Source organism: Chionomys nivalis, chromosome 1 (genome assembly GCF_950005125.1).
Source record: "Chionomys nivalis chromosome 1, mChiNiv1.1, whole genome shotgun sequence".
Lineage (NCBI taxonomy): Eukaryota > Metazoa > Chordata > Mammalia > Rodentia > Cricetidae > Chionomys > Chionomys nivalis.
Genome location: NC_080086.1, coordinates 80,689,112 through 80,714,392, shown reverse-complemented (window position 1 = coordinate 80,714,392; position 25,281 = coordinate 80,689,112). Strand labels below are relative to the sequence as shown.

Here is a 25,281-nt window from a genome sequence, read left to right as displayed (position 1 = left end):
TGACATGGATAGGTAACTCTCTGATGATATGTATTTGGGGAACTAAATGCCTTTTTTGTATTTACCATTTTTTCTAGAAATGTTTTTTTTTCATTCTTGTTTCATTCAATATATTCTTTATGTATTTAGTTTTTTTGAGCTCTTCTATATCTTGTTTCTTGGTATTAGTCTCTTCATCATATAATAAAATTTTTTGACATTATAAACATGATATATATTTTTAACCAATAATGTTTCAAAGCTATGTTTTTTTTTCAATCTCAACCTTCATCCAGGATATACTTCCCTCCATTTTATGGAGTTTTATGGTGATTTTATTGTTTTGCATGAAAGAAAATATATGGGCTCCAGACCCCAAATATCAAGTTCTCAGAACAAAGCATATCTTTTGTCCCAGATAGGCAGAGGGCAAAAAATAAGAGAAAAGACAGAATATAGAGGAAAAGTGAGAATGGGAACCCTGAAAAGGGGGTAGGAGTATTTTTCCAAGATGAAAAAGGATTGTGTCTAGATAGAGAGGCAGATATAGCACTTAGGAAAATGGCAGTTTATAAAGGCAAAAACCTGGTATTTGGGTGAAATGCTTAATTACTAGGTATGTTAATTAGGTGAGCCAATGAGAACTTCTGATTGCTGAATTTTGATCATTTAAGAGTTGGACCTTTGTAGTCATCCTCAGGAGGAGGTATTGGCCATATAAGCAAAGAGACCTTGTGTATAGCTTCAGGGAAGTAATCCTATAGTTTTAGCAGAGGTAGAGGCAAATGAGGGGAAAGGGCAAAGCCTGCCAGAGCCACATACTTGAGCTGGTAAGTGTTCCTTCACTGTGTGTTGTATTTAGTGTTACTAACATTTCAATTGTGATTTTCCTTTTTTCACTTATTCTTCCATGTTGCTGATTATTTTATCCATCTTGTTTAAGTTTTCCTATATTTTGCTACCTTCCTCTCTTCATCATTGGCTAATTAAATATTTGGTTATATCTTTTGTGGTAATTCACTACTTTATAAATATGTTTTTTAAATCATCACACAATGTTTTACCTATTTAAGATCTGGGTTGAATACTTGAGTGGATTATGATCTATTGGGGCCATACTTTTGGTTTGATTTTTGATGATCATGTATTTCTGTATTATAACTCATATCTGTGCATTTAAGTACCTCTTTTTTATTTATTTGAGGCTTTTCTAAATTTAGTAAACTATACTCAAGTTCTCACTGACCAGAATCACTCTGCTTTAAGGAATTTGGAAATCTCCATTAATTTTATGCAGCCTGTAACAAACGTGTTCCATGTGTATCTTCAAAATAGGATAAGTTTCTTAATCAGGATATGGACATAGTTAGAATATTTTTTACATGGAATCACAAAACACACCTCCCCAAAATTAAGCCTTATAATTGATATGAAATATAAAGCAACATTTGCTGATACAAAATTATATCCTACATTAGAGTACAGGAAGTATTTTGTCACAAAATTGGGAGTCAGATACAGAGATTTCAAAAGATGTCCCAAAAACAAAGGCAACAAATATCATAATTTCCCTCTTTTACATACTTAGAATCCATACATTTAGGATCTGAGGAATCCATTTGTGTATATGTATACTTCTCTATGAGTTTGAGTGTGTTCCTGTGTGTATGTATGTGTATATGTATTGTGCATACATGTGTATATCTATCGATATGTGTGTATCTATGTGTGAAATGGATTAATAAGAAATGCTGCTGGATCCCTGGTGGCTGCAGTGGCAGAAATGCTGCAAGTCCCTGAGCAGCAGGTAGTGGGCAGCAGGTCTGAGAACAACCAGCCCCAGGCAGAGATAGTGCATGAGACCATGCTGCAGGTCTCTGAAGGTGGCTGGTCCCAGGCGGTGAGCCACTTGGCTGTGGCAGGTGAGAGAAAGATGGATAGGCATGCCTTGCAGAGTGAGGTTGGATATTTATTTAGTGGACTATGGAGGGGGAAAGAAGAGCAGAGAGGGAGAAAAGAGAGGAGAGCGAGAAGGGAGAGACAGAAGCTGCCTCTTTGAGAGAAAGATGGAAAAGAAGAGACTCAAGCTGCAAGCAGGAAGAAAGATATGCCTACCTGAGCAGATGGGGGAGGGAGTGGGCATGGCTTGTCTCTTAAAGACAGAACAAATCATTACATTCCCATCTCTTTTTTATAATAAAAAGGTGGGAGTTTAGGCACCACAGGTTAAAGAAATTGGAATGGCGGATTCTAAAGACTGATTCCTGCTTATTTGTGGGCATCATCTTGGGGGGGTGGGGAATCTAAGAAGGCCGGGTGCTGATCACATCCTTGCTTAGCTGGTCTGTTTGATCCTGTCCATTGTTTGTGGTATGGAAATGTCTGGTGTCTCTTATGCCTGTTTAAGGTATTGGCAGAACAGAGGACAAAGTTAAGTTTAGAAAAAAAATAGGGCCAGTTGGTGGTGGTGCATGCCTTTAATCCCAGCACTCGGGAGGCAAAGGCAGTCAGATCTCTGTGAGTTCAAGGCCAACCTGTTCTACAAGAGCTAGTTCTTATACAGACTCCAAAGCTACAGAGAAACCCTGTCTTAAAAAGAAAAAAAAGAAAAAAAAATAGGACCATAGTGTTGGGGGGGGGTGTATCTGATCTATTTAAGGTGGATCTTTCAATTCTTCTCACTGGAACTCACAAGAATTCTTTGGGTTTGTGAAAACAGAACTCTTTGACATATACATTGTATAAACAGTAGCACATTTACATCAGAATGACTTTGACAGATATGTTTGCACAATGAAAAGTATCTTTAAGACAATGAAAGGCAGAAGAAGAGAGAAATTTGATAGCATGCACTTGTCTTTTCAACTTTATAACTTGTAGATCTTGTATTTGTATTTTACTGAAATTTGTTTGTTAAGGTTGTCCTTTTAAACTGACAAAGCCTCTCAGCTATCAAATTGCATCAGAGATCTTTGAGAAGGATAAAATTTTACTTGAGTTACTGATTAAAAAACAACAGAGAACTTACTTGGTTGGCACCTAGAGCTACTCCTCAGGGTCCTCCATGGTCACTGAGGGTTATATTTGCTTTTTGCTGTTTAGCACAGAGCCTGCCAGGCTCCAACAGATTCTGTGGGCTAAGAAATCTGTAGGAAAACAAGCCTACCTTGACCTGAGCAACTAGGCTGTTGATTCCAGTGATTCTGTTCACATCTGGAGATCTTCAGTTTAGATGAAAAGCAGTTTTTCCCAGTGGTCAGCACTTGGCAGTTGAAGCGAATTGTGGATGGACGTTGTTCTGTGCCCATTTGTCTTCTGTTTTCTTTGAAAAAAGTAGAGTGCTGCTAGGAGCCAAACTGTATCTTTTTGTTATGAAAAGTTTTTTAATAATTAAATATTTAAGTGCCATATTCCCCAGATCTCTGAGCAGTTAAGGGCTGTTTATAAGGTAAAACTGTTGGATTAGAAGTCCAAACATCAGGGAGGAGTTGCTCCAGACACCACTCACAGCTGCAATTGATGCAAAAGCAAGAGGATTTTTATTCTGTCATGACAGGGCCCTTCAGGTTTGGGATATGAAGGACAAACGAAAGCTGTTACAGCCCATCTTTTAAAGCCAAAAGTCACAGACACAAGGAGGGGACCTGCAGGTTGTTTTACAACTTCTTGGATTGGTTTATTCAAAGGGTTACTAGCAATGATTGGTCTATTCCAGGGAAGGAGAATAGCTGTGTGATTGGGTAGATAAGGGAGCATCTCTGTAGTCTTCCTGACCTTGTTCTAGTGATTAAATCAATACATAAGGAACTGAGTCAACATCTATGGGCTGTATTTGCCTCGATTCCCAGAATGGAGTTATGTTTGAAGATAATACACAAGGACACAGGAGAATGAGCAGTCCAGCATGTGTGGGGGTGGGGGGGAACTGTCCCTTTTCCAAGACAGAGTGAGTGTAAGGTTTTAGAAAAATGTCTTAGGGTTGAGGGGGCTTACAAATGCATTTAGAGTCTTCCATAACTACAGTATAGAATCTGCCTGGAGAGCTGGGTCTGAGTCTGAGCTTGACTATACTGGCTCTTAACAGGTAAGATTTATATTCACAAAAAGACAGAAAGAAGAAAAATCTGCTTGCAATAGGTTAATGGCAGAACTAACAATAGTATAGAAAACCTTAATATATTTTAAATTGGATTGGATTAAATATAAAGTATTTTGTAAGAGACTTAAAAGTACATACCAGTTTAAAACATGAGATTTATTGTTTTTGTATCTTGAAATGAGATGCAATGAACAGACAATTATAACATTTAACAGTAAACATAGATGCATTTAAGTTACATAGATTAAGACATTAGATACCTCTATAGATCTTCTAAGGGACACAGGAACTGAGTACTCTGTGATGAAACAATCATTAAACAAACTGGACATCTTACAAACTATAAATATATCTGTATGAACACATATACACACAGAGTGAGCAGGAATTGGGTAAAGTTCATGCTCTTGATGGGCCCTACCAAAGGCATGCCACTGTATAAAACACACATGCAACAGAGTCAATAAGAGGAATTTAGAGAAAAAAACATAAGTAAACTGGGGTACCATGCAGGGTATACTTCAGTAAAGACGGTGTAACTTGGTTACCTGAACTGGCTCTCAGTTAAGATGGCAGTGAAGTCACCTGACCTAAATCAAAATGGCAGCAGTCACATGTTGCATGAAAAAGCCACTCAGTTAAGATGGCGGTGAGGTCACCTGACCTCAGTTAAATGGTGATATGATCATGTGACCTCAGTCAAAATGGCAGTGGTCACATGTTGTATGGAAAACCACAATTCTGGAGCTCCAGGGATTTTAAGTTTAATAATATGAGAGACCTAGAGGTGTGATCTGCCTTGTGGCTGAGCTGCCATGCCACAAGCAGCAGTGGGGAAAAAGAGCTGTAATTGAAAACAGCTGCCTCATGGATTCAACCAATCTTGTTAGCAACAGCAGTGGTGGCAGGACCCTCTGATGCAGTTTAGCAGCTGAGAGATTTTGCCAATATAAAAGGACAGCTTCACCAAACAAATTTTCATGAATTACAAATACAAGTTACTAAGGTGTGTACCTGCAAGTTATAAAGGTGTGAGGACAAATATAAGTTATCAAATTTCTCTCTCATGCTGCCTTCCATAGTCTTGAAAATATTTTTCATTGTGCAAATATTATGGGCACAGTCATCCTGACATAAATATGATGCTATTTATAAAATGTATATGTCTAAAACTTTTGTTTTCACAAAGAATTCTTGTGAGTTCCAGGGAGCTGAATTGAAGGATCCACCTTAAACAGGTCAGATACACACCCTCAATTCCCTGGCCCTAAATTTCTTTTCCCTAAACTTAACTTTGTCCTCTGTTCTGCTAATATTTTAAACAGGCCTAAGAGACACCAGACATTTCCATACCACAAACACCATACAAGAACAAACATACCAGTTATGCTAGGATGCAACCAGCACCCAGCTTTCTCAGATTACACCCACAAAGATGATGCCCAAAAATAAGCAAGAATCAGTCTTGAGAATCTGCCATCCCAATTCCTTTAACCTGTGGTGCCTAACCTCCTGCCTTTTTATTATAATAAAGAAATGGGGTTGTAATATTCTATCCTGTCTCTTTAAGAGACAAGCCATGCCCACTCCCTCTCCCATCTGCTGAGGCAGGCAGATCTTCCTTCCTGCTTGCAGCCTAAGTTTCTTCCTTTCTCCCTCTCCCTCTTGAAGAGGCAGCTTCTGTCTTTCCCCCCTCTCTCCCTCTCTCTTCTCTCTCTTTCTCTCTCTCTCTCTCTCTCTCTCTCTCCTCCCTCTCTCTCTCTCTCTCTCTCTCTCTCTCTCTCTCTCTCTCTCTCTCTCTCTCTCTGCTTCTCTCCTCTTCTCCCCTTCTTTCTTCCCCCTGCATAGCCCAATATATATATCCAACTTCACTCTACTTGGTGTGTCTATCCATCTGTCTGTCTCTCACCTATCACTGCCACCATGTGGCTTGCTTCTCAGGACCAGCCAGAGACCTGTGGCTTGGTCTCATGCACCACCCTGCCTGGGATTGGCAGCTCTCATGACCCACTGCCCCCTGCCTGCCACCACTCGGGGACCTGCATTTTATTTTTACCTTTACAATGTGTATATGTATTCATAAGTGTGTATATAAGTGTGGGTGTGTGGGTATCGATGTGTGAGCTTGGGTGTGTGGGCATGGTGTACATATGATACGAGAGACAGAGAGATAAAGTTAGAAGGTACTCTGGTGAAGAAAAGATATCTGGAAAGGGAAGTAGAAGTTTAAGCACATATGGTAAAAATTTATGATATACTGAAAAATACCCTTCTTTTTAGAAAATTGTGTACAATGAACTTACATTAAAGATTTTCAAGGGCAGCAAGGTGACTCTCATGTTAAAGACACTTGACAGCAAGCCTGATTTCAAAACTCAGTTTGAGCCCCAGAATCCAAATGCCAAAAAGAAAACCAAGTCCATGCTGTCTTCTAACCTCCACATCTATGCCATGTCAGATGTGCACCTAGAAATATGTACACAAATATATACGGACAAACAAATGTACACTCTCATGGCCACAGAAAAAGGCATTCAACTGACCAAAATGTAATAAAAAGGTAAAAGAAAAAAAAACAGAAGAAATGGACACCAGTTAGGAAGTAAGAAGCCATCTAGAATCTATTAAAACAGAAAACACTCTTTCCTAGACCTTCCAAAATGAAACACAGCTTGTCATGATCATAACTTTTGCCCATAGAGTCTTATGGTTGATAGGAGAACACTAGAAGTGTAAAAGGTTAAACCCCTCATGTACTCAAGCAGCAGAGTTTGTGGTAACTTAGTTCTCCTTTGCAGGTTTTTATAAAGTTTTATCATACCAAAAGACAAAATAGACATTGAACCCATTGTATTTTGATGGGTTCTGTGAACTTTTTCATCAGAGTTTCAGGTACACTGACTCTCAGGCAGAAGAGGGAAGTGTATAGGGCCAGGGTTGTGCGTGATGTAGGCAGGTGGTGAGAATCTCAGAGGATGTTTTTATTGGAGACTGAAGCACTGTGGAAGGATATTGGTAACCCTGCTGACAGTAGTAATCTGCCAGGTCTTCAGCCTGAACACTGTTGATGGTGAGAGCAAAATCTGTCCCAGATCCACTACCTATGAAGCGATCAGGAACCCCAGTCTCCCAGGTTGATGCCCAGTAGATTAGCAGTTTAGGTGACTTCCCTTGTTTTTGCTGGTACCAGTACAAGCAGTTCTTCTTGATGCTACTGCTGAAAAGACTCTGACTGGACTTGCAGGTGATGGTGATCTTCTCTCCCACTGACACAGCCAAGGAGGACTGAGACTGGGTCATTGTGATATCTGCACAGGCACCTGTAATCAGGAAAACCAATGGTCATGTGTAATAAAAAAATTTTACAGAATTTTATACAGATAAGATTTGTCATTTTGTAGCCTTGTAATGTCATATTGCCAGAGTGTATATCTTATACAATAGTGTAAGAAATAGTGTCCTAGCACACATAGTAAATTACTTTTATACAAAGAAGTGACTCCAAAAAGATTATATTTAAATCTCTCACCAGACACCCAGAGGATCAGAGACATGAGAACCTGGGTGTGTGACACCATCTTGCTCCCTCTATTTTGTCTGATATAGCTCAGTTCTCACCACAAAGGCCTGTTTTATATATTCTAAGCAGCTGGTCTGCGCTGGAGTTTCCCATGCAAAGCACTCATCAAATACATAAATAAATGTCTGGGCAGTGTGTATGAGTGACTGGTGTCAATCAGCTGGCAAAAATACCATCATAGGTAGTGTGAGCAATCATTGAAATATATCAACATAGTGCTCACACACAGAAATCAATGAGGTGCTCTAATATCAACTTTGGTTTAAAATACATTAAATATTTAAGTCAGTTTGCTCTTGCAGTAATGTTTGGAAAGCTTTCTCAGATTAACAATACTGGGGAAATGATAAAATATGTTCAAAAATTCACAACAAGTAGAGAAAAATAGAGTAAGAAAACATGCAGTAGAAGAAAAGAAGAGTCGAGGGAGGAAAGGGGAGAGAAAGTTTATATGGAGACTGATAATTTGTTTATTATCTACCATCTAAAAAGCAACTCTTAAACTGAAGACAATGAACAATGGCTCCTGTTTCTAGACTATACAAGGGATATAGACTCAAACAGCAGCTCAGAATTTACTCTGTGGAAATCCTGGGGAACATTAATTTAAGTTTTGAGATGAGAGAATTTTTCTCAAAGCAAAGTCAAACACAGCAGTAGCTAATATGTATTCTATGAACAATTTCATGGAACTAAAAAAGAACTCCAAATTTGGGGAAATGGAAGTTGAACAAAACAAACTGGGTTTCTTCAAGTTGTCAAGGCTGTAGACCAACACCACCAAGATTGTTCATTCCAGAAATGCATATTATGGAGTAATCTTTGGATTAGCAGTATTGAAACCATATGAAATTGGTTCTGTTGACATAATAAAAAAGAAAAACCACTTTAGCAGGAGCAAAGTGATCCTAAGTCAAGTATTAATTTTACAGAAATCAATAGATAAAAACATCAGAGATGTTTGCTATCCAAAGGGGAAAATGTTTGAGTATGAGATAAAATCAATATCAATAACAGAAATTACACACTGTGGCTGGACCTTAGATTTCTGAATTCTGAAAGTGCATATAAGAAATAAATTACAAACCCAGCATTTTGTATAAAGTGCAAGAAAAAGAAAAATAAATAAGTAAAGCATCATTGCAATGAGTATTTGTGTCTGTAACTCCAGAGCTGGAGAGACATAAAGAGCAAGACTATGATTTTGAGGTCAGCCTAGGGTACAAATTCTAGGCCAGTCTAATCTATACATAAAGACAATCTCTCCAAAATATGCATCATTTATAAAGAAATTACAAATCAAACCAAGCACTTGATATCAAAAGTAATCAAAAGTAGTATCAGTAATTAACTGATACTAAGATTTTAGCATTAAGACAAGTATATTATTGAAAATTAAATATACATTTAAATAACATGAATTTCCCATTTATTTGGCAGTTACTATATAACTTTATACATCTCGATTTCATGTGCAACATTTTTATTTATTTCTGATAAGCATACTCAGATTCTTTTTTGAACTGGTAATACACCATCATTAACAAAGAGACAAGCCATATGTTGATTAAGGAAGTTATGAATATCAAGGTCAAGAATATGACAGATGAGAAACTGCCCAAGTCAATGTGCTAACAATTTGTGCTGTGCCCTCTAGCTTAGATAAACTTTGTACTTCTCTTTGTGACAGCTGCAGTGATCTCATTTTGTAAGTTCTTCTAATTGACTGTTGTTCATTTATATTGAATACATGGAGACATGCATCTTACAAATCCAAAGGCTCCTGCTTTAGTATTTTCACAGTATGTAAAGGGAGAACATGGAGACTAAAAGGATAAAATTTCCATGTTCTTTTGTGCATAATAGAAAATGCCAAGCAGTCCTTAGTTACTGCTTTTCTAACAAATCAGGTTTCAACCCTGGTGCATTAAATTTCTTGACTGTGATTAACAGTGAACAAACTACAAACCTACTGGATGAAACAACACAGATTAGGTTGCTCCCAACTTTGGAGCCAGAAAGTCTGATACTGATGACTTTGAGGTCATGGAACACAGTAATCAACTTCCATGGACATCAACTTGAAGGAAGGCCCATGGAAGCTATACTTCATTCACAAAATCAGCAGTTTTGGGGCTGAGCTTGTTATCATTTATTATGGTATAAAAAGCACACAATAATTTTTATACTATAGCCTATAATGCAAACCTCCCTACTTAGGTGGTCCAAATGCTATCACATGTTATTTGTCTTTACAACATCATAGAAAATGTCTTCCAGTTGTGTGAGAGGAAGAATAGATAGACTAGTTACAGTTGAGTTTTGTGCCCCATCAGAAACAGAGCTTCACCCAGAAAAAACTTAATTGCTCTTTTAGGTTCACTGTCTTCAGTATGGAATTAAGGAGTACAAGGATAAACATTATTCAAAATAAGTAGATATTATTGCAGGTAAAGGAAGTTCCAGAGTAACATTAACCTGTGTTCTTCTAAAATTGGTTAGTGACTGCTACAGGATGTTTTGTGGCATCTATATTCTTCTCATTTTTGGTCTTGAGATAGAAACCAATGCAAAAATATAAGATCACTTCATTCGAATAATGATTTAATAGGAAATCATGAAAGTAACTATAAATGATGGCAAGACAGACAGAAAGAGCAAGAAGTGTATGATGGGGAACCTCTATCAGCCAATGATTTTTAAGAGGTTGGAACAAGTTAGGGGGTAACCTTTTGGGTACCCAGATCAAACCATTGCCACACTGAGTGCGCTCTCTCTCTCTCTCTCTCTCTCTCTCTCTCTCTCTCTCTCTGTTTGTCTTTGTGTGTGTGTATGTGTGTGTGTGTGGTTCTTGTGCTACACAGCTGAGGTTGGACTTCTCATTCCTGTTTTGTGAGTTTGCCCCTTATAATAATGAAAATATAATTGGAATATTTTGGAGTTAGTCTGCTATTCTTTGACCTACACCCGTCAACACTTGACACCCAGATTGTGAAGCTTGGATACCGGTACACCCCCCTTTTTGTGACCTCCACGGCTCTAGCCAGCCACTATCGGCCCCGGGGTGGCACATTTGGACATTTACTCTTTCCACCAATGGCTCCAGCCTGCCTCCCCTAGGCCCCTTGTGGTGCACTTGGGTATTTGGACCTTGATTCCTCCTGGAGCTCCCACCAGCTTCTCTGGGATGTGTCCAGAGATCACTGCAAAGTGCACAGTCTGTGATTTGCACTGATTGAAGGTTCTGGGTTTTCTCTTTATCCTGATCACCAACTCTTATAATCGCTTTGATTGCCTTTATAACTGCTCTTAATTTAAGCATATTTTTTTCAGTATCTAATGAGATAAAACCAATTATAACTGTTCAAGCCTTGCATTTCCCAGCCATGTGGCTACAACTGTGACACCTGTTAGCCAGTAATGATTATTTCATCCACTCCAACTCATTACAGGTAAGATTTATAAGGTCAAATTTGTAATTTATAATTTGTAACTTTAAGGTCAAAATAACGGATAATTTAATGACCCAAGAATTCAACAGCTTTTTTACTTGTACTATGGATAGTATTGTGCAAGGCTTATGTGACTTCCCTGTAATTATAGCGATTATCTTTGCCCTGCATATTTTCTCCTTAATAATGGTTTGATAATAGAACCAAGAATGAGGCACTTTTAGAAATGATACAGTCTTTACATACTGATAATAACCAGCTAAAAGGGAAAATCAGCACTCTGGAGAAGGATAAGACCAATTTGATGAACAAAACCCAGTCAATGACAGAGGGTGCTGAGATACTGTCTGAGAGAATTCATGCTGTTGAATACAATAACCAGAATCTATTGAACAATTATAATAGATTGGCAGATATTATATCACTTAATGAAGGTATATATATATATATATATATATATATGGCATAAAATTATGTCCAAGGATGAGACATTATCTTTACCTAACAAACTTTATACCTTGGAATCCTCATTGAGGGCATTAGAACAGCACACTGGACAGGAGATCCATTCTTTACAAAAGGAGTAGTACAAAGTTTTGAAAAGCTGGAGAAATTTATTGAAATTGATGAACAGGGACAGAAGGTACAAAGACAGAATTTAGCCTCATTAGTATGTACCAAACTCTGGGATGGCTTACCGAGAGTTCTAACTGTCTATCCAGTGATATCATTGAAAAGATCATCTAGCACTACATACCCTATGGTAATCAAAGAATATACATGGGAATGTCGACATATGAGTGATCGAAAAGAAATTTAACAGACCATAGTTTCTTATGGCCCTTTTCACCTTTTGTTAGAGAAATTGTAAAAATGTGGGCTTCAAGAAAAACATCTATCCCATGTAATTGATTTCAATTAATCACAGTGGTCCTAGAAAATGGACCACAGCTGCTCTGGAGATTTTATTTGTGAGAAAAGGCAAAAAAATTTAGAACAACAGGGGAAAAGCAAAAGTACTTGAGATTTCCCAAGATCAAATTGGTGTGGAACATTATTCTGATCCTCATGATCAGGTTCTCTACAATAAACACACCTTGTTCCTATGTAGCACAGCAACATTAAATGCTTGGTGCAGAATTCAGAAAGAAGGAAAGAGAATTGAATCGTATATTAGGGTTAAACATGGTCAGAGAGAACCCTTTGTGACTTTTTACAAAGATTAACCAAAGCTGTACAAATAGGAGTAACAGACCCAGAAGCTAGATGTTTACTTATTGAATTTTTGGCTCTTGAAGATGCCAACTTAGAATGCAAGAAGATCCTCGGGCCTTTAAAGGTCAGATCAGCACCAATGAATGAATGGATCTTTCATACAATGAATGTTGAAACATTTGACTATAGTACTAAAGTAAGAGAAGTGATTTCCAATGGTATGAAGAGACACCAAAATGCCAAATGCTTTAATTGTGGTAGAATAAGACATCTGAGAGGGGATGGTAGACAAGGAATTCTTAGGAATAATATTTCCTTTAGAAATGGCAAGAATAGGAAGACTAAGGCCATAGGTAGTCAATACTGCAGTGAATTTATGGGGTCATGACCTATTGCAGCAATGGAATGCCCAGATTAATATTCCTGAAGGTCCAAAACCTATGTTTCTGGGGAAGACATTATAAGGTATGTGACTAAGGTCACCAGCTATTCATGCTGTATAAGAATGCAAAGCACTAGCAAACTTCCAGAAGTACTAAAGGCCATGTTTATAAAATAATTAACTGAGAAACCAATATGGGCTAAACAATGGCCTTTAACAGAAGAGAAGTTTCAGACTTTAGAACAGGTAGTACAGGCGCAATTAGATGCTTGCCTTGAAGAATCTACCAACGCTTGGAATTCTCCTATATTTGTTGTTAAAAAAAATCTGAAAAATGGAGAATGGTGACAGACCATAGAGGTGTCAACAAGATTATTCAACCTTTGGGCCCTCTATGATCTGGAATTTCTCTGCCTTCTATATTACCAAAAGGATGGTCTCACAGTTACTGATTTGAAGGATTGTTTCTTCACTATACCTTTAAAAGAAAAGTATAGAGAAAATTTCTCATTCACTGTTCCTTTTTATAATAATTCTCAGTCTACCAGGAAATACTAGTGTACCATCCTGCCACAGGGATTTTTCAATAGCCCTACCCTGTGCTAATACTTTGCCAGTCAGCCATATGCAAGCAATTTCCTAAGTTTATAATTTACCATTACATGGATGACATTTTTATCTGATTCAAATACAGATACTTTAGAAAGAATGTTTGAAGAAGTAAAAAAAAAATTGCCTAAGTGGGGGATTATAGGTTGCTCCTGAAAAAATACAAAGACGAGATTCTTTCAATTACCTAGGTTACAAAATAAGTTTACAGAAAATTAGAACACAAAAAGTCACAAATTAGGAGAGACCTATTACAGACTCTTAAAGACTTTCTAAGATTGTTAGGAGATATTTCCAGTCTATGATTGGCTGTAGGGATAACACATGATCTAATAATTCATTTAAACAAAACAAAAGATTGTAACAAAGACTAAAATAGTACCAATGAATTAACAGATGAAGCAGAAAATGGATTGATGATTGAGGAGAAATTACAGGAGACACATGTGGAAGGGTGAATCCAAATTTTAATTGAATGCTAGTCAATTCTGCCTTCCATAATTTTTATAGGAATTTTAATGTCGAGGGAAGATATTATTTTAGAATGCATATTTTTATCTTATAAAGTGAAAAAATTTAAAGTTTATGTGGAAAAAGTCTCTGAATTAATTATAAAAGAAAAATTGAAACTTTGTCAATTAGCTGGTATAAACCCAGCAGCTATTATAGTGTCTTTTACTACAGCTGAAATTATGTGGAAAGACAATAAACCATGGCAAAGAACTTGTGCTAATATTTTGGTAGAAAGTAATAGCAATTATCCCAAAAGTGATAGACTTAACTTTATAAAGAGAACTACTTGGATTCTTCCCTTAATTGTACATGATGGGCCAATAACTGGAGCCCATACATTTTATACTGATAAAAATAAATTAGGAAAGGCAGTTAAAAATCAGAAGAATTAAGTGAGGTAGAACAAAGCCCTTATAATTCTGTTCAAAAGGCAGAGTTTTAAATGCTAGTATCATGGTACTAAGGTATTTTTAATAACCTTTCAATATAGTTACTGACTCACAATATGCAGAAAGAGTTGTCTTGCATATGGAAACAGTTGAATTTACACCAGATAATACAGAATTGACTTCATTATTCATTTAGGTTCAAAGTATAATCAGGAATAGGCTTTGTTCTATATACATAACACACATCTGATCCAACACGGGTCTGCCAGGTCCTTTAGCACAAGGTAATACAGAAATTGATCAGTTATTAATTGGAAGTATGATGAAAGACTCAGATTTTTATGAAAAACATCATCTCAGCAAAAGTTAAAAAAAAGTGTTTACTATTACATGGCAAAAAGCTAAGGAGATTATAAAGAAATGTACTACTTGCTCTTTCTATAACCAAACACCATTACCTGAAAGGAGTAACCCAAAGTGTACCCAAAGGAATAAGATCTGGCAGATGGATGTGTTCCACTTTACAGAATTGGAAAATTAAATATGTGCACCACACCATTTGTCACTTACACAGTTTTTCAGTGGGTGACTGCCTTCAGATCAGAAAAGGCTGATTCAGTAATCAGGCATTTATTAGAAGTTATGGCTATCGTGGGTATTCCTGTACAAATAAAGACAGACAATGGTCTAGCACATGTATTTAATAAAATGAAACAGTATTTTGTTTGTTAAAGTATATGCTAAGCAAACATAAGGAGATGGGAGATGCCACCATAAATAGATTGCATAATGCTTTATTAGCCTTGAATTTTCTCAACTCTAATAAGAAAGGAACAATGGCAACAGAGAGTCATTGGATAATAGAAAAAACTTTTGAATTAAATCAACCAGTACATTTCAAGGATGTGTTAACCTCACAATGGAATCCAGGAAATGTGCTACACTGGGGAAGAGGCTTTGTTCTTGTTTCCACAGGAGAAGAAAAACTATGTATATCTTCAGAATTAATAAAGATTTGGTTTGCAAAAGAGAAACATCTTGATAAAAAGAAATACAGCTTATCCACAAAGGTGAAAACCCTACAGGTGGTAAGGAAACCATATAGGGTTGGTTCAGCGTTCTGTCCTTGTCTTTACAGGGCAATACACATCTTCAAAAAGTCAAAAGATCCTTTTTTTTTTATTCTTTTTTACTTAAAATTTCCAACTGCTCCCCGTTTCCCATTTCCCTCCCCCTCCTCCCACATATTGCCCCCTCCCCCTACTCCCCTCCCCCTATCCCCACTCCACTTCTCCTCCCCCTAGTCCACTCCCCCTCCCTCTCGATACTGAAGAGCAGTCCAAATTCCCTGCTCTACAGGAAGACAAAGGTCCTCCCACTTCTATCTAGGTCCAGGAAGGTGAGCATCCAAACAGGCTACGCTCCCACAAAGCCAGTTCATGTATTAGGATTGAAACCTAGTGCCATTGTCCTTGGCTTCTCATCAGCCTTCATTGTCCGCCTTGTTCAGAGAGTCCAGTTTCAACCCATGCTTATTCAGTCCCAGTCCAGCTGGCCTTGGAGAGCTCCCAATAGATCAGTTCCACTGTCACAGTGGGTGGGTGCACGCCTCGTGGTCCTGATTTCCTTGCTCATGTTCTCCCTCCTTCTGCTCCTCATTTGGACCTTAAGAGCTCAGACGGTTGATCCAAATTGGGTCTCTGTCTCTCTCTCGATCCATCGCCAGATGAAAGTTCCTGTGCCATTCTCCTTGGCCTCTCGTCAGCTCTCATTGTCCAACACATTCAGAGAGTCCGGTTTTATCCCATGTTTTTTTCAGTAGCAGTCCAGCTGGCCTTGGTGAGCTCCCAATAGATCGGCCCCCCTGTCTCAGTGGTTGGGTGCACCCCTCATGGTCCTGTCTTCCTTGTTCATGTTCTCTCTCCTTCTGCTCCTCATTATAACCTTGGGAGCTCAGTCCGGTGCTCCAGTGTGGGTCTCTGTCTCTATCTCCATCCATCGCTAGATGAAGGTTCTCTGGCGATATGCAAGATATTCATCAGTATGATTATAGGATAGGTTCATTTCAGGTTCCCTATCCTCAGGTGCCCCAATGAACTAACTGGGGACATTGCCCTGGGCTTCTGGTAGCCATTCCAGGTTCAAGTCTCTTGCCAACCCTTAGGTGGCTCCCTTAACTAAGGTATGAGTTTCCCTGCTCCCCCATCCAACCTTCCTTTGCCCCCAATCACCCCGATTCCCCCAGTTCCCCTCATCCTCTCCTTCACACCTTTCTCTCCCCATCTCCCCTCATCCCCATCCCACCCCACCCCCCAAGATTCCCATTTTTTGCCCATCAATCCTGTCTATTTCCCATAGCTGGGAGGATATCTATAGGTTTTTCCTTGGGTTTAGCCTCTTGTTTAGCTTCTTTAGGATCACAAATTATAGACTCAGTGGCCCCTATCCATGGCTAGAAACCAATTATGAGTGAGTACATCCTATGATCTTCTTTTTGGGTCTGGGTTACCTCACTCAGGATCGTATTTTCTATTTCCATCCATTTGCATGCAAAATTCGAGAAGTCATTGTTTTTTACCGCAGAGTAGTACTCTAATGTATATATATTCCACACTTTCTTCATCCATTCTTCTATTGAAGGGTATCTAGGTTGCTTCCAGGTTCTGGCTATTACAAATAATGCTGCTATGAACATAGTTGGACAAATGCTTTTGTCATATGCTAGGGCATCTCTTGGGTATATTCCCAAGAGTGCTATTGCTGGGTCCAGGGGTAGGTTGATCCCAATTTTTCTGAGAAACCGCCACATTGATTTCCAAAGTGGTTGCACAAGTTTGCAGTCCCACCAGCAATGGATGAGGCTACCCCTTTCTCCACAACCTCTCCAGCAAAGGCTATCATTGGTGTTTTTGATTTTAGCCATTCTGACAGGTGTAAGATGATATCTCAAAGTTGTTTTGATTTGCATTTCCATGATCGCTAAGGAGGTTGAGCATGACCTTAAGTATCTTTTGGCCATTTTAACTTCTTCTGATGAGAATTCTCTGTTCAGTTCAGTGCCCCATTTTTTAATTGGGTTAATTATCCTTTTAAAGTCTAGTTTCTTGAGTTCTTTATATATTTTGGAGATCAGACCTTTGTCTGTAGCGGGGTTGGTGAAGATCTTCTCCCAGTCAGTAGGCTGCCTTTTTGTCTTAATGACAGTGTCCTTTGCTTTACAGAAGCTTCTCAGTTTCAGGAGGTCCCATTTATTCAATGTTGCCCTTAATGTCTGTGCTGCTGGGGTTGTACATAGGAAGCGATCTCCTGTGCCCATATCTTGTAGGGTACTTCCCATTTTCTCTTCTATCAGGTTGAGTGTGTTCAGATTGATATTGAGGTCTTTGATCCATTTGGACTTGAGTTTTGTGCATGGTGATAGATATGGGTCTATTTTCATTCTTCTACACGTTGACAACCAGTTCTGCCAGCACCATTTGTTGAAGATGCTCTCTTTCTTCCATTGTATACTTTTAGCTCCTTTATCGAAAATTAGTTGTTCATAGGTTTGTGGGTTAAAATCCGGGTCTTCTATACGATTCCATTGGTCGACTGCTCTGTTTTTATGCCAGTACCACGCTGTTTTCATTACTATAGCTCTGTAATAGAGTTTGAAGTCAGGGATGGTAATGCCTCCAGAAGTTCCTTTATTATATAAGATTGTTTTGGCTATCCTGGGTTTTTTGTTTCTCCATATAAAGTTGATTATTGTCCTTTCAAGATCTGTGAAGAATTTTGATGGGATTTTAATGGGGATTGCATTGAATCTATAAATTGCCCTTGGTAGAATTGCCATTCTTACTATGTTGATCCTCCCAATGCAGGAGCAAGGGAGATCCTTCCATTTTCTGGTATCCTCTTCAATTTCTTTCTTCAATGCCTTAAAGTTCTGGTCAAATACATCTTTCACTTCCTTGGTTAGAGTTACCCCAAGATATTTTATGCTTTTTGTGGCTATCGTGAAAGGTGATGATTCTCTTATTTCCCTCTCTGCTTCCATATCCTTTGTGTATAAGAGGGCGACTGATTTTTGGAGTTGATCTTGTATCCTGCCACATTACTAAAGGCGTTTATCAGCTGTAGGAGTTCTTTGGTGGAGTTTTTGGGGTCGCTCATGTACACTATCATATCATCTGCAAATAATGCAAGTTTAACTTCTTCCTTTCCAATTTGAATCCCCTTTATCCCCTTATGTTGTCTTATTGCTATTGCTAAAACTTCGAGAACTATATTGAAGAGGTATGGAGAGAGTGGACAGCCTTGGCGTGTTCCTGATTTTAGTGGGATGGCTTTAAGTTTCTCTCCATTTAATTTGATATTAGCTGTCAGCTTGCTGTATATAGCTTTAATTAAATTTAGGTATGACCCTTGTATCCCTAATCTCTCCAAGACTTTTATCATAAAGGGATGTTGAATTTTGTCAAATGCTTTTTCAGCGTCTAATGAAACGATCATATGGTTTTTTTCTTTCAGTTTATTTATATGACGGATTACATTGATAGATTTGCGTATGTTAAACCAGCCCTGCATCTCTGGTATGAAGCCTACTTGATCATAATGGATAATTTTTCTAATGTGTTCTTGGATTCGGTTTGCCAGAATTTTGTTGAGGATTTTTGCGTCGATGTTCATGAGTGAGATTGGCCTGTAATTTTCTTTCTTGGTTGGGTCTTTGTGTGGTTTTGGTATCAGAGTTACTGTAGCTTCATAAAAGGAATTTGGCAATGACTCTTCTGTTTCTATATTGTGAAATACCTTAAGGAGTATAGGTATTAGGTCTTCTTGGAAGTTCTGGTAGAATTCTGCATTGAAACCATCTGGTCCTGGACTTTTTTTGGAAGGGAGGTTTTTGATAACCGCTTCTAATTCTTCACAACTAACAGGTCTATTTAGCTTGTTCACCTGGTCCTGGTTTAACTTTGGTATATGGTATTTATCTAAAAAAGTGTCCATTTCTTTTACATTTTCCAGTTTTGTGGCATACAGGCTTTTGTAGTAAGATCTAATGATTCTCTGAATTTCCTCTGTGTCTGTGGTTATGTCTCCCTTTTCATTTCTGATCTTATTAATTTGCAAATTCTCTCTCTGCCGTTTGATTAGTTTGGATAGGGGTTTATCAATCTTGTTGATTTTCTCCAGGAACCAGCTTTTTGATTTATTGATTCTTTCAATTGTTTTCTGTGTCTCTATTTTGTTGATTTCAGCCCTCAGTTTAATTATTTCCAGTCTTCTACCCCTTCTAGGTGAGTCTGCTTCTTTTTTTTCTAGAGCTTTCAGGTGGGCTGTTAAGTCTCCAATGTGTGCTTTCTCTGTTTTCTTTAAGTGGGCAGTTAGTGCTATGAACTTTCCTCTCAGGACTGCTTTCATAGTGTCCCATAGGTTTGAGTATGTTGTTTCTTTATTTTCATTGTCTTCAAGGAAGACTTTAATTTCTTTCTTTATTTCTTCCTTAATCCAGGTGTGGTTCAGTAGTTGACTATTCATTTTCCATGAGTTTGTAGGCTTTCTGGGGGTAGCATTGTTGCTGAATTCTAGCTTTAATCCATGGTGATCTGATAAGATACAGGTGGTTATTAATATTTTTTTGTAACTGTGAATGTTTGCTTTGTTACCGAGTATGTGGTCGATTTTTGAGAAGGTTCCATGAGCTGCAGAGAAGAAGGTATATTCTTTCCTATTTGGGTGGAATATTCTATAGATGTCTGTTAAGTCCATTTGATTCATTACCTCCATTAATTCTCTTATTTCTCTGTTAGGTTTCTGTCTCATTGACCTGTCCATTGGTGAGAGAGGAGTATTAAAGTCTCCTACTATTAATGTGTGCGGTTTGATGGCTGCCTTGAGTTTTAACAATGTTTCTTTTACGTTCGTGGGTGCTTTTATATTAGGGGCATAGATATTCAGGATTGAGACTTCATCCTGATGAATTGTTCCTGTTATGAGTATAAAATGTCCCTCTCCATCTCTTCTGATTGATTTAAGTTTGAAGTCAACTTTGTTAGAAATTAGTATGGCCACACCTGCTTGTTTCCTAGGTTCATTTACTTGATAAGCCTTATCCCAGCCCTTTACTCTGAGTAGGTGCCTGTCTTTGTGGTTGAGGTGTGTTTCTTGTAAACAGCAGAATGTTGGATCCTGTTTTCGTATCCAATCTCTTAGTCTGTGCCTTTTTATAGGTGAGTTGAGTCCATTGACATTAAGTGATATTAATGACCAGTGGTTGTTAACTCCGGTCACTTTTTTTAGTAGTAGATTTTGTGTGTTTCCCTTCTTTGAGATGTGCTGGTAAAGGGTCTCTAGATGTCTGAGTTACTGTGGTCATTGTTGGACTCCTTGATTAGTGATTTTCCTTCTATTACTTTCTGTAAGGCTGGATTTGTGGCTACGTATTGTTTAAATTTGTTTTTATCCTGGAAAATTTTGTTTTCTCCATTTATAGTGAACGAAAGCTTGGCTGGGTATAGTAGTCTGGGCTTGCATCCATGGTCTCTTAGTTTCTGCAGTACATCTATCCAGGACCTTCTGGCTTTCATGGTTTCCATAGAGAAGTCAGGTGTAAGTCTGATCGGTTTACCTTTATAAGTAACTTGGCCTTTTTCCTTTGCTGCTCTTAGTATTCTTTCTTTATTCTGTATGCTTTGGGTTTTGATTATTATATGGCGAGAGGATTTTTTTTTTTTTTGATCCAGCCTATTCGGTGTTCTGTATGCTTCTTGAACCTTCATAGGTATATCTTTCTTTAGGTTGGGAAAGTTTTCTTCTATAATTTTATTAAATATATTTTCTGGACCATTGAGCTGCGCTTCTCCTTCTTCTATTCCTATTATTCTTAGGTTTGGTCTTTTTATTGTGTCCCATATTTCCTGAATGTTTTGTGATGAGAATTTGTTGGCCTTGCTGTTTTCTTTGATCAGCGTGTTTATTTTCTCTATGGTATCTTCAGAATCTGAGATTCTTTCTTCTATCTCTTGTATTCTGTTGGTTATGCTTGCTTCTGTAGTCTCTATTCGTTTACCTAGATTTTCCCTGTCCAGCTGGCCTTCTGTTTGTGTTTTCTTCTTTGCCTCCATTTCAGTTTTTAAGTCTTGAACTGTTTCCATTATTTGTTTGATTGTTTTTCCTTGGTTTCCTAGGGTATCACTCACTGATTTACTCAATTCTTCAAACTTTCTGTTATACTTCTCATCCATTTCTATAAGGGCATTTTTTACATGCTGTTTAAGGGCGTCAATCACTTTCATAAAGTCAATTTTATCTACTTCTTCATGATTAAGGTGTTCATGTCCTCCTGTTGTGAGGTCGCTGGGTTCTGGTGGTTTCATATAGTTTTTCAGATTGTTGGGTGAATTCTTGCATTGGCGCCTGCCCATCTCTTTCTCCGAATGCTCCCCTATGGATCTTCTTTTACCGGATCAGGTCTCCTTGCCTACTGATGTACTTTCCCAGTGATGGCACCCTGCAGTGATAGCTCCCCTGGTGCTCCAGTGATGTCTCTCCTGTTACCAATATCAGATCTCCCTGCCCAAAGACGGCTCTCCTGGTACCCAGATAAGCTCTCCCACTGATGGCTTTCCTGGTGTCAAGACAGACTGGGCTGGATGGTGTTATGTGCCCAAAGAGGAAAGGGGGCAGAAGGAAGAAAGGTTCTGGATGCAAACTGGGTGGGACAAGAAGAGAGAGGCAGTATGCAGGGTGTAGAGCCCCTGCAGGGAGCCCAGGGAGTATAGGGTGGGGGATGAGGAACTTCGGAGTTCCCTGTCCAGGGCTGCTTCCACCGCCGCCGGTCAGGTCACAAACTCACCCCGCTGCTGTCTCTCCTGGTGCCTAGATCAGATCTCCGTGCAGGATGGGTAGTTTGTAAACAAAGGCCTTACCTTGTTTGGTGCAGGCAGGCTGGAGACACAGAGGAAGTCTCGCCTCCCTACTTGCCCTGAGGATTTGCCCCCAGCGCCAGACAGACTGGGCTGGATGGTGTTATGTGCCCAAAGAGGAAAGGGGGCAGAAGGAAGAAGGGTTCTGGATGCAAACTGGGTGGGACAAGAAGAGAGAGGCAGTATGCAGGGTGTAGAGCCCCTGCAGGGAGCCCAGGGAGTATAGGGTGGGGGATGAGGAACTTCAGAGTTCCCTGTCCAGGGCTGCTTCCGCCGCCGCCAGTCAGGTCACAAACTCACCCCGCTGCTGTCTCTCCTGGTGCCTAGATCAGATCTCCGTGCAGGTTGGGTATTTTGTAAACAAAGGCCTTACCTTGCTTGGTGCAGGCAGGCTGGAGACACAAAGGAAGTCTCGCCTGCCTACTTGCCCTGAGGATTTGCCCCCAGCGCCAGACAGACTGGGCTGGATGGTGTTATGTGCCCAAAGAGGAAAGGGGGCAGAAGGAAGAAGGGTTCTGGATGCAAACTGGGTGGGACAAGAAGAGAGAGGCAGTATGCAGGGTGTAGAACCCCTGCAGGGAGCCTTGGTTTTTTTTGAGACAGGGTTTCTCTGTGGTTTTGGAACCTGTCCTGGAACTATGGATGCTGAAAAAGGACAAAATAAGTATCCAGGAAGGATCACCAAACAAAAAAGAAAAACGAGTATGACTTATGAAGAAAAGTGAAAGTGATCTATCTATGTGTGTGTGTGTGTGTTTGTATATCTATATATATACATATATAGACGATATAAATATATAGATAGAGATATAGATAGATAGAGATATAGATAGATAGATAGATAGATAGATAGATAGATAGATAGATAGATAGATAGATAGATAGATAGATAGATAGATAGACAGACCCAGAGGGGGAGAGAGAGACAGAGAACTGGCTTTGGAGTTGGACAATGGCTATCCTTTTCTAAATCCATACATGTTGTTTAAAAAATAATTCAGTGTTTTTGTCTCATGTCAGGAGCCATCTGGTATCAGACAAATGTACCTTAGATCCCAGCACACATTCTCACCTAATCTAGTAGAGCATAGATGACCTTCCAAAAACTGATTTCCCCGTAATCGTGTATCTCACATTGAACACTGAGACAAATGACCACTCCAGAGAAACTTTGCACACAACTCATTGAACATGAAGAGATTCAGCTGGTACCTACATAGAACCTTCATTCTGGTTCTTGGTCACTAAAACGTGACCTAGAAATTGGAAGCAAACAAGATTGCAGGGCAAAAGTTGAGAGCATGGGGTGGGGGTAGGGGTGGGAGTAGGATTGGGGGAAGGGGAGAGGGGGAGAGAGAAGGGAGAAGGGAAAGACTGGGAAGAGCTTAGGGGAGTGGGAGGGTGGAGATGGAGGAAGGGCAGATATAGAAGCAGGAAAGAAGATATCTACATTAAGGGAGCCATTTTAGGGCTGACAAGAGACTTTGCTCTAGAGGGGATCCCAGGTGTCCACGGGGATGTCCCCAGCTAGGTCCCTGGGCAGCAGAGGAGAGGGTGCCTGAACTGTCCTTGCCCCACTATCACACTGATGATTATCTTGAATATCACCATAGAATCTTCGTAGGCCACAGATGGAGATAGTGACACATACCCTCATCAGAGCAATGGACTGAGTTCCCAAGATCCAGTTGAAGAGCAGAAGAAGGGAGAAGATGAGCAAGGAAGTCAGGACCGTGAGGGGTTAGTCCACCTGCCAAGGCAGAGTGCCTATTCTAATGATATCTCACCAAACCAGCTGTACTGGGTCTGTACTAGCATGTGATCAAACCAGACTCTCTGAATGAGGCTGACAATGGGGACTGACTGAGAAGCCATTGATAAAGGCACTGGGACTTTTTTCTACTGCATGTACTGGCTTTTTGGGACCCTAGTCTATTTGAATGCACAGCTTCCTAGGCCTGGATGTAGCGGGGAGGGCCTTGGACTTCCCACAGTGTTCTCTTAAGGAGGGAGAAGGAGGGAGGAAGGTGAGTGGGGGAGCGGAAGGGGAATGGAATGAGGGGAGGAAGTGTAAGTTTTTTAATGGAAAAAGAAAAAAGTATAGGTAATGGGTTTCATCTCATGGAGTGGACTTCGAGTCAAATCAGACATCAGTTGGTTAGTCCCAAAAGATTTGTGCCACCACTGCCCTATCATATTTTGCAAACAGAACAGATTGGAAATCAAAGTTTTTGTTAATCTGGTGATTACAATTTTCTTTGGTAACATGCAGAGTAACTTTCTTTGTCATAGATATTAGAAAGTCGGGGTGAATGTTTCATGTATGAACCAGCTTAACTTCTTCATGCTTATTGAGTTTTGTGAGTGTTATTCTTAGCAATGGGGCCCCAACATCATTATAGAAAACAAACTTTTGTCTTAGCTACAGCATGAGTTTTGTGAGATATCCACGGGATACCCTTTACCAAAAGCCCAACTGAATGCAACCTATTTCTGCCACTAGAAGCCTCACCTGGCTAGAAGAGATGGTCAGTTGAGACTAAGTATCTCCCATTAAAAGAAGACCTCATTATTATAACCTTCATAGATTCTAGGAATTTACACTGCATTAGATTTCCACTTCATTCCCATTTGCCCCACACACTTCAAGTTATCTCTTGCTGCACTCTCTTTCCCTCCACCTCATGTCTCCTATACCTGATTCCCTGCTCCCATCTCCACCCACACACAGTCTGACCATAAAATCTATTCTATTTCCCCTTCCAAGGGAGATGCATGCATTACACCTAGACCCTTCTTCTTTACCGTATCTCTTTGGGTCTATGTATGGTAGCTTGGTTTCTATTTGCTTAACATCTAACATCTACTTATAGATGAATGCATACTATATTTATCTTTCTGGGTCTGGATTACTTCACTCAAGATAATTTTTTTAGTTCCATCTATTTTTCTGTGAATTTCATGATGTCATTTTATTAATAGCTGAGTAATATTCTATTTTTTAAATATACCAGCTTCTTTATCCATTTTTCTGTTAAGGCAAATCAAAGTTGTTTCCTGTTTACAGTTATTGTGAATAAACCCACATGCACATGGTTAAACAAGTGTCCTTGTGATATAATGGAGCATTCTTTGGGTATGTGATCAATATTT

At 39.2% G+C, this 25,281-nt stretch overlaps 1 gene segment (V, D, J or C); it reads right to left on the bottom strand.

Annotated features, from left to right (window-relative positions):
* Window positions 1–6,982: 6,982 nt before the first annotated feature.
* LOC130875202 (immunoglobulin kappa variable 4-1-like) lies at window positions 6,983–7,656 on the bottom strand. The segment is given in 2 exon segments: window positions 6,983–7,398; window positions 7,608–7,656. Coding segments are annotated over 2 exon segments (465 nt in total).
* Between the last annotated feature and the right edge of the window lie 17,625 nt (window positions 7,657–25,281).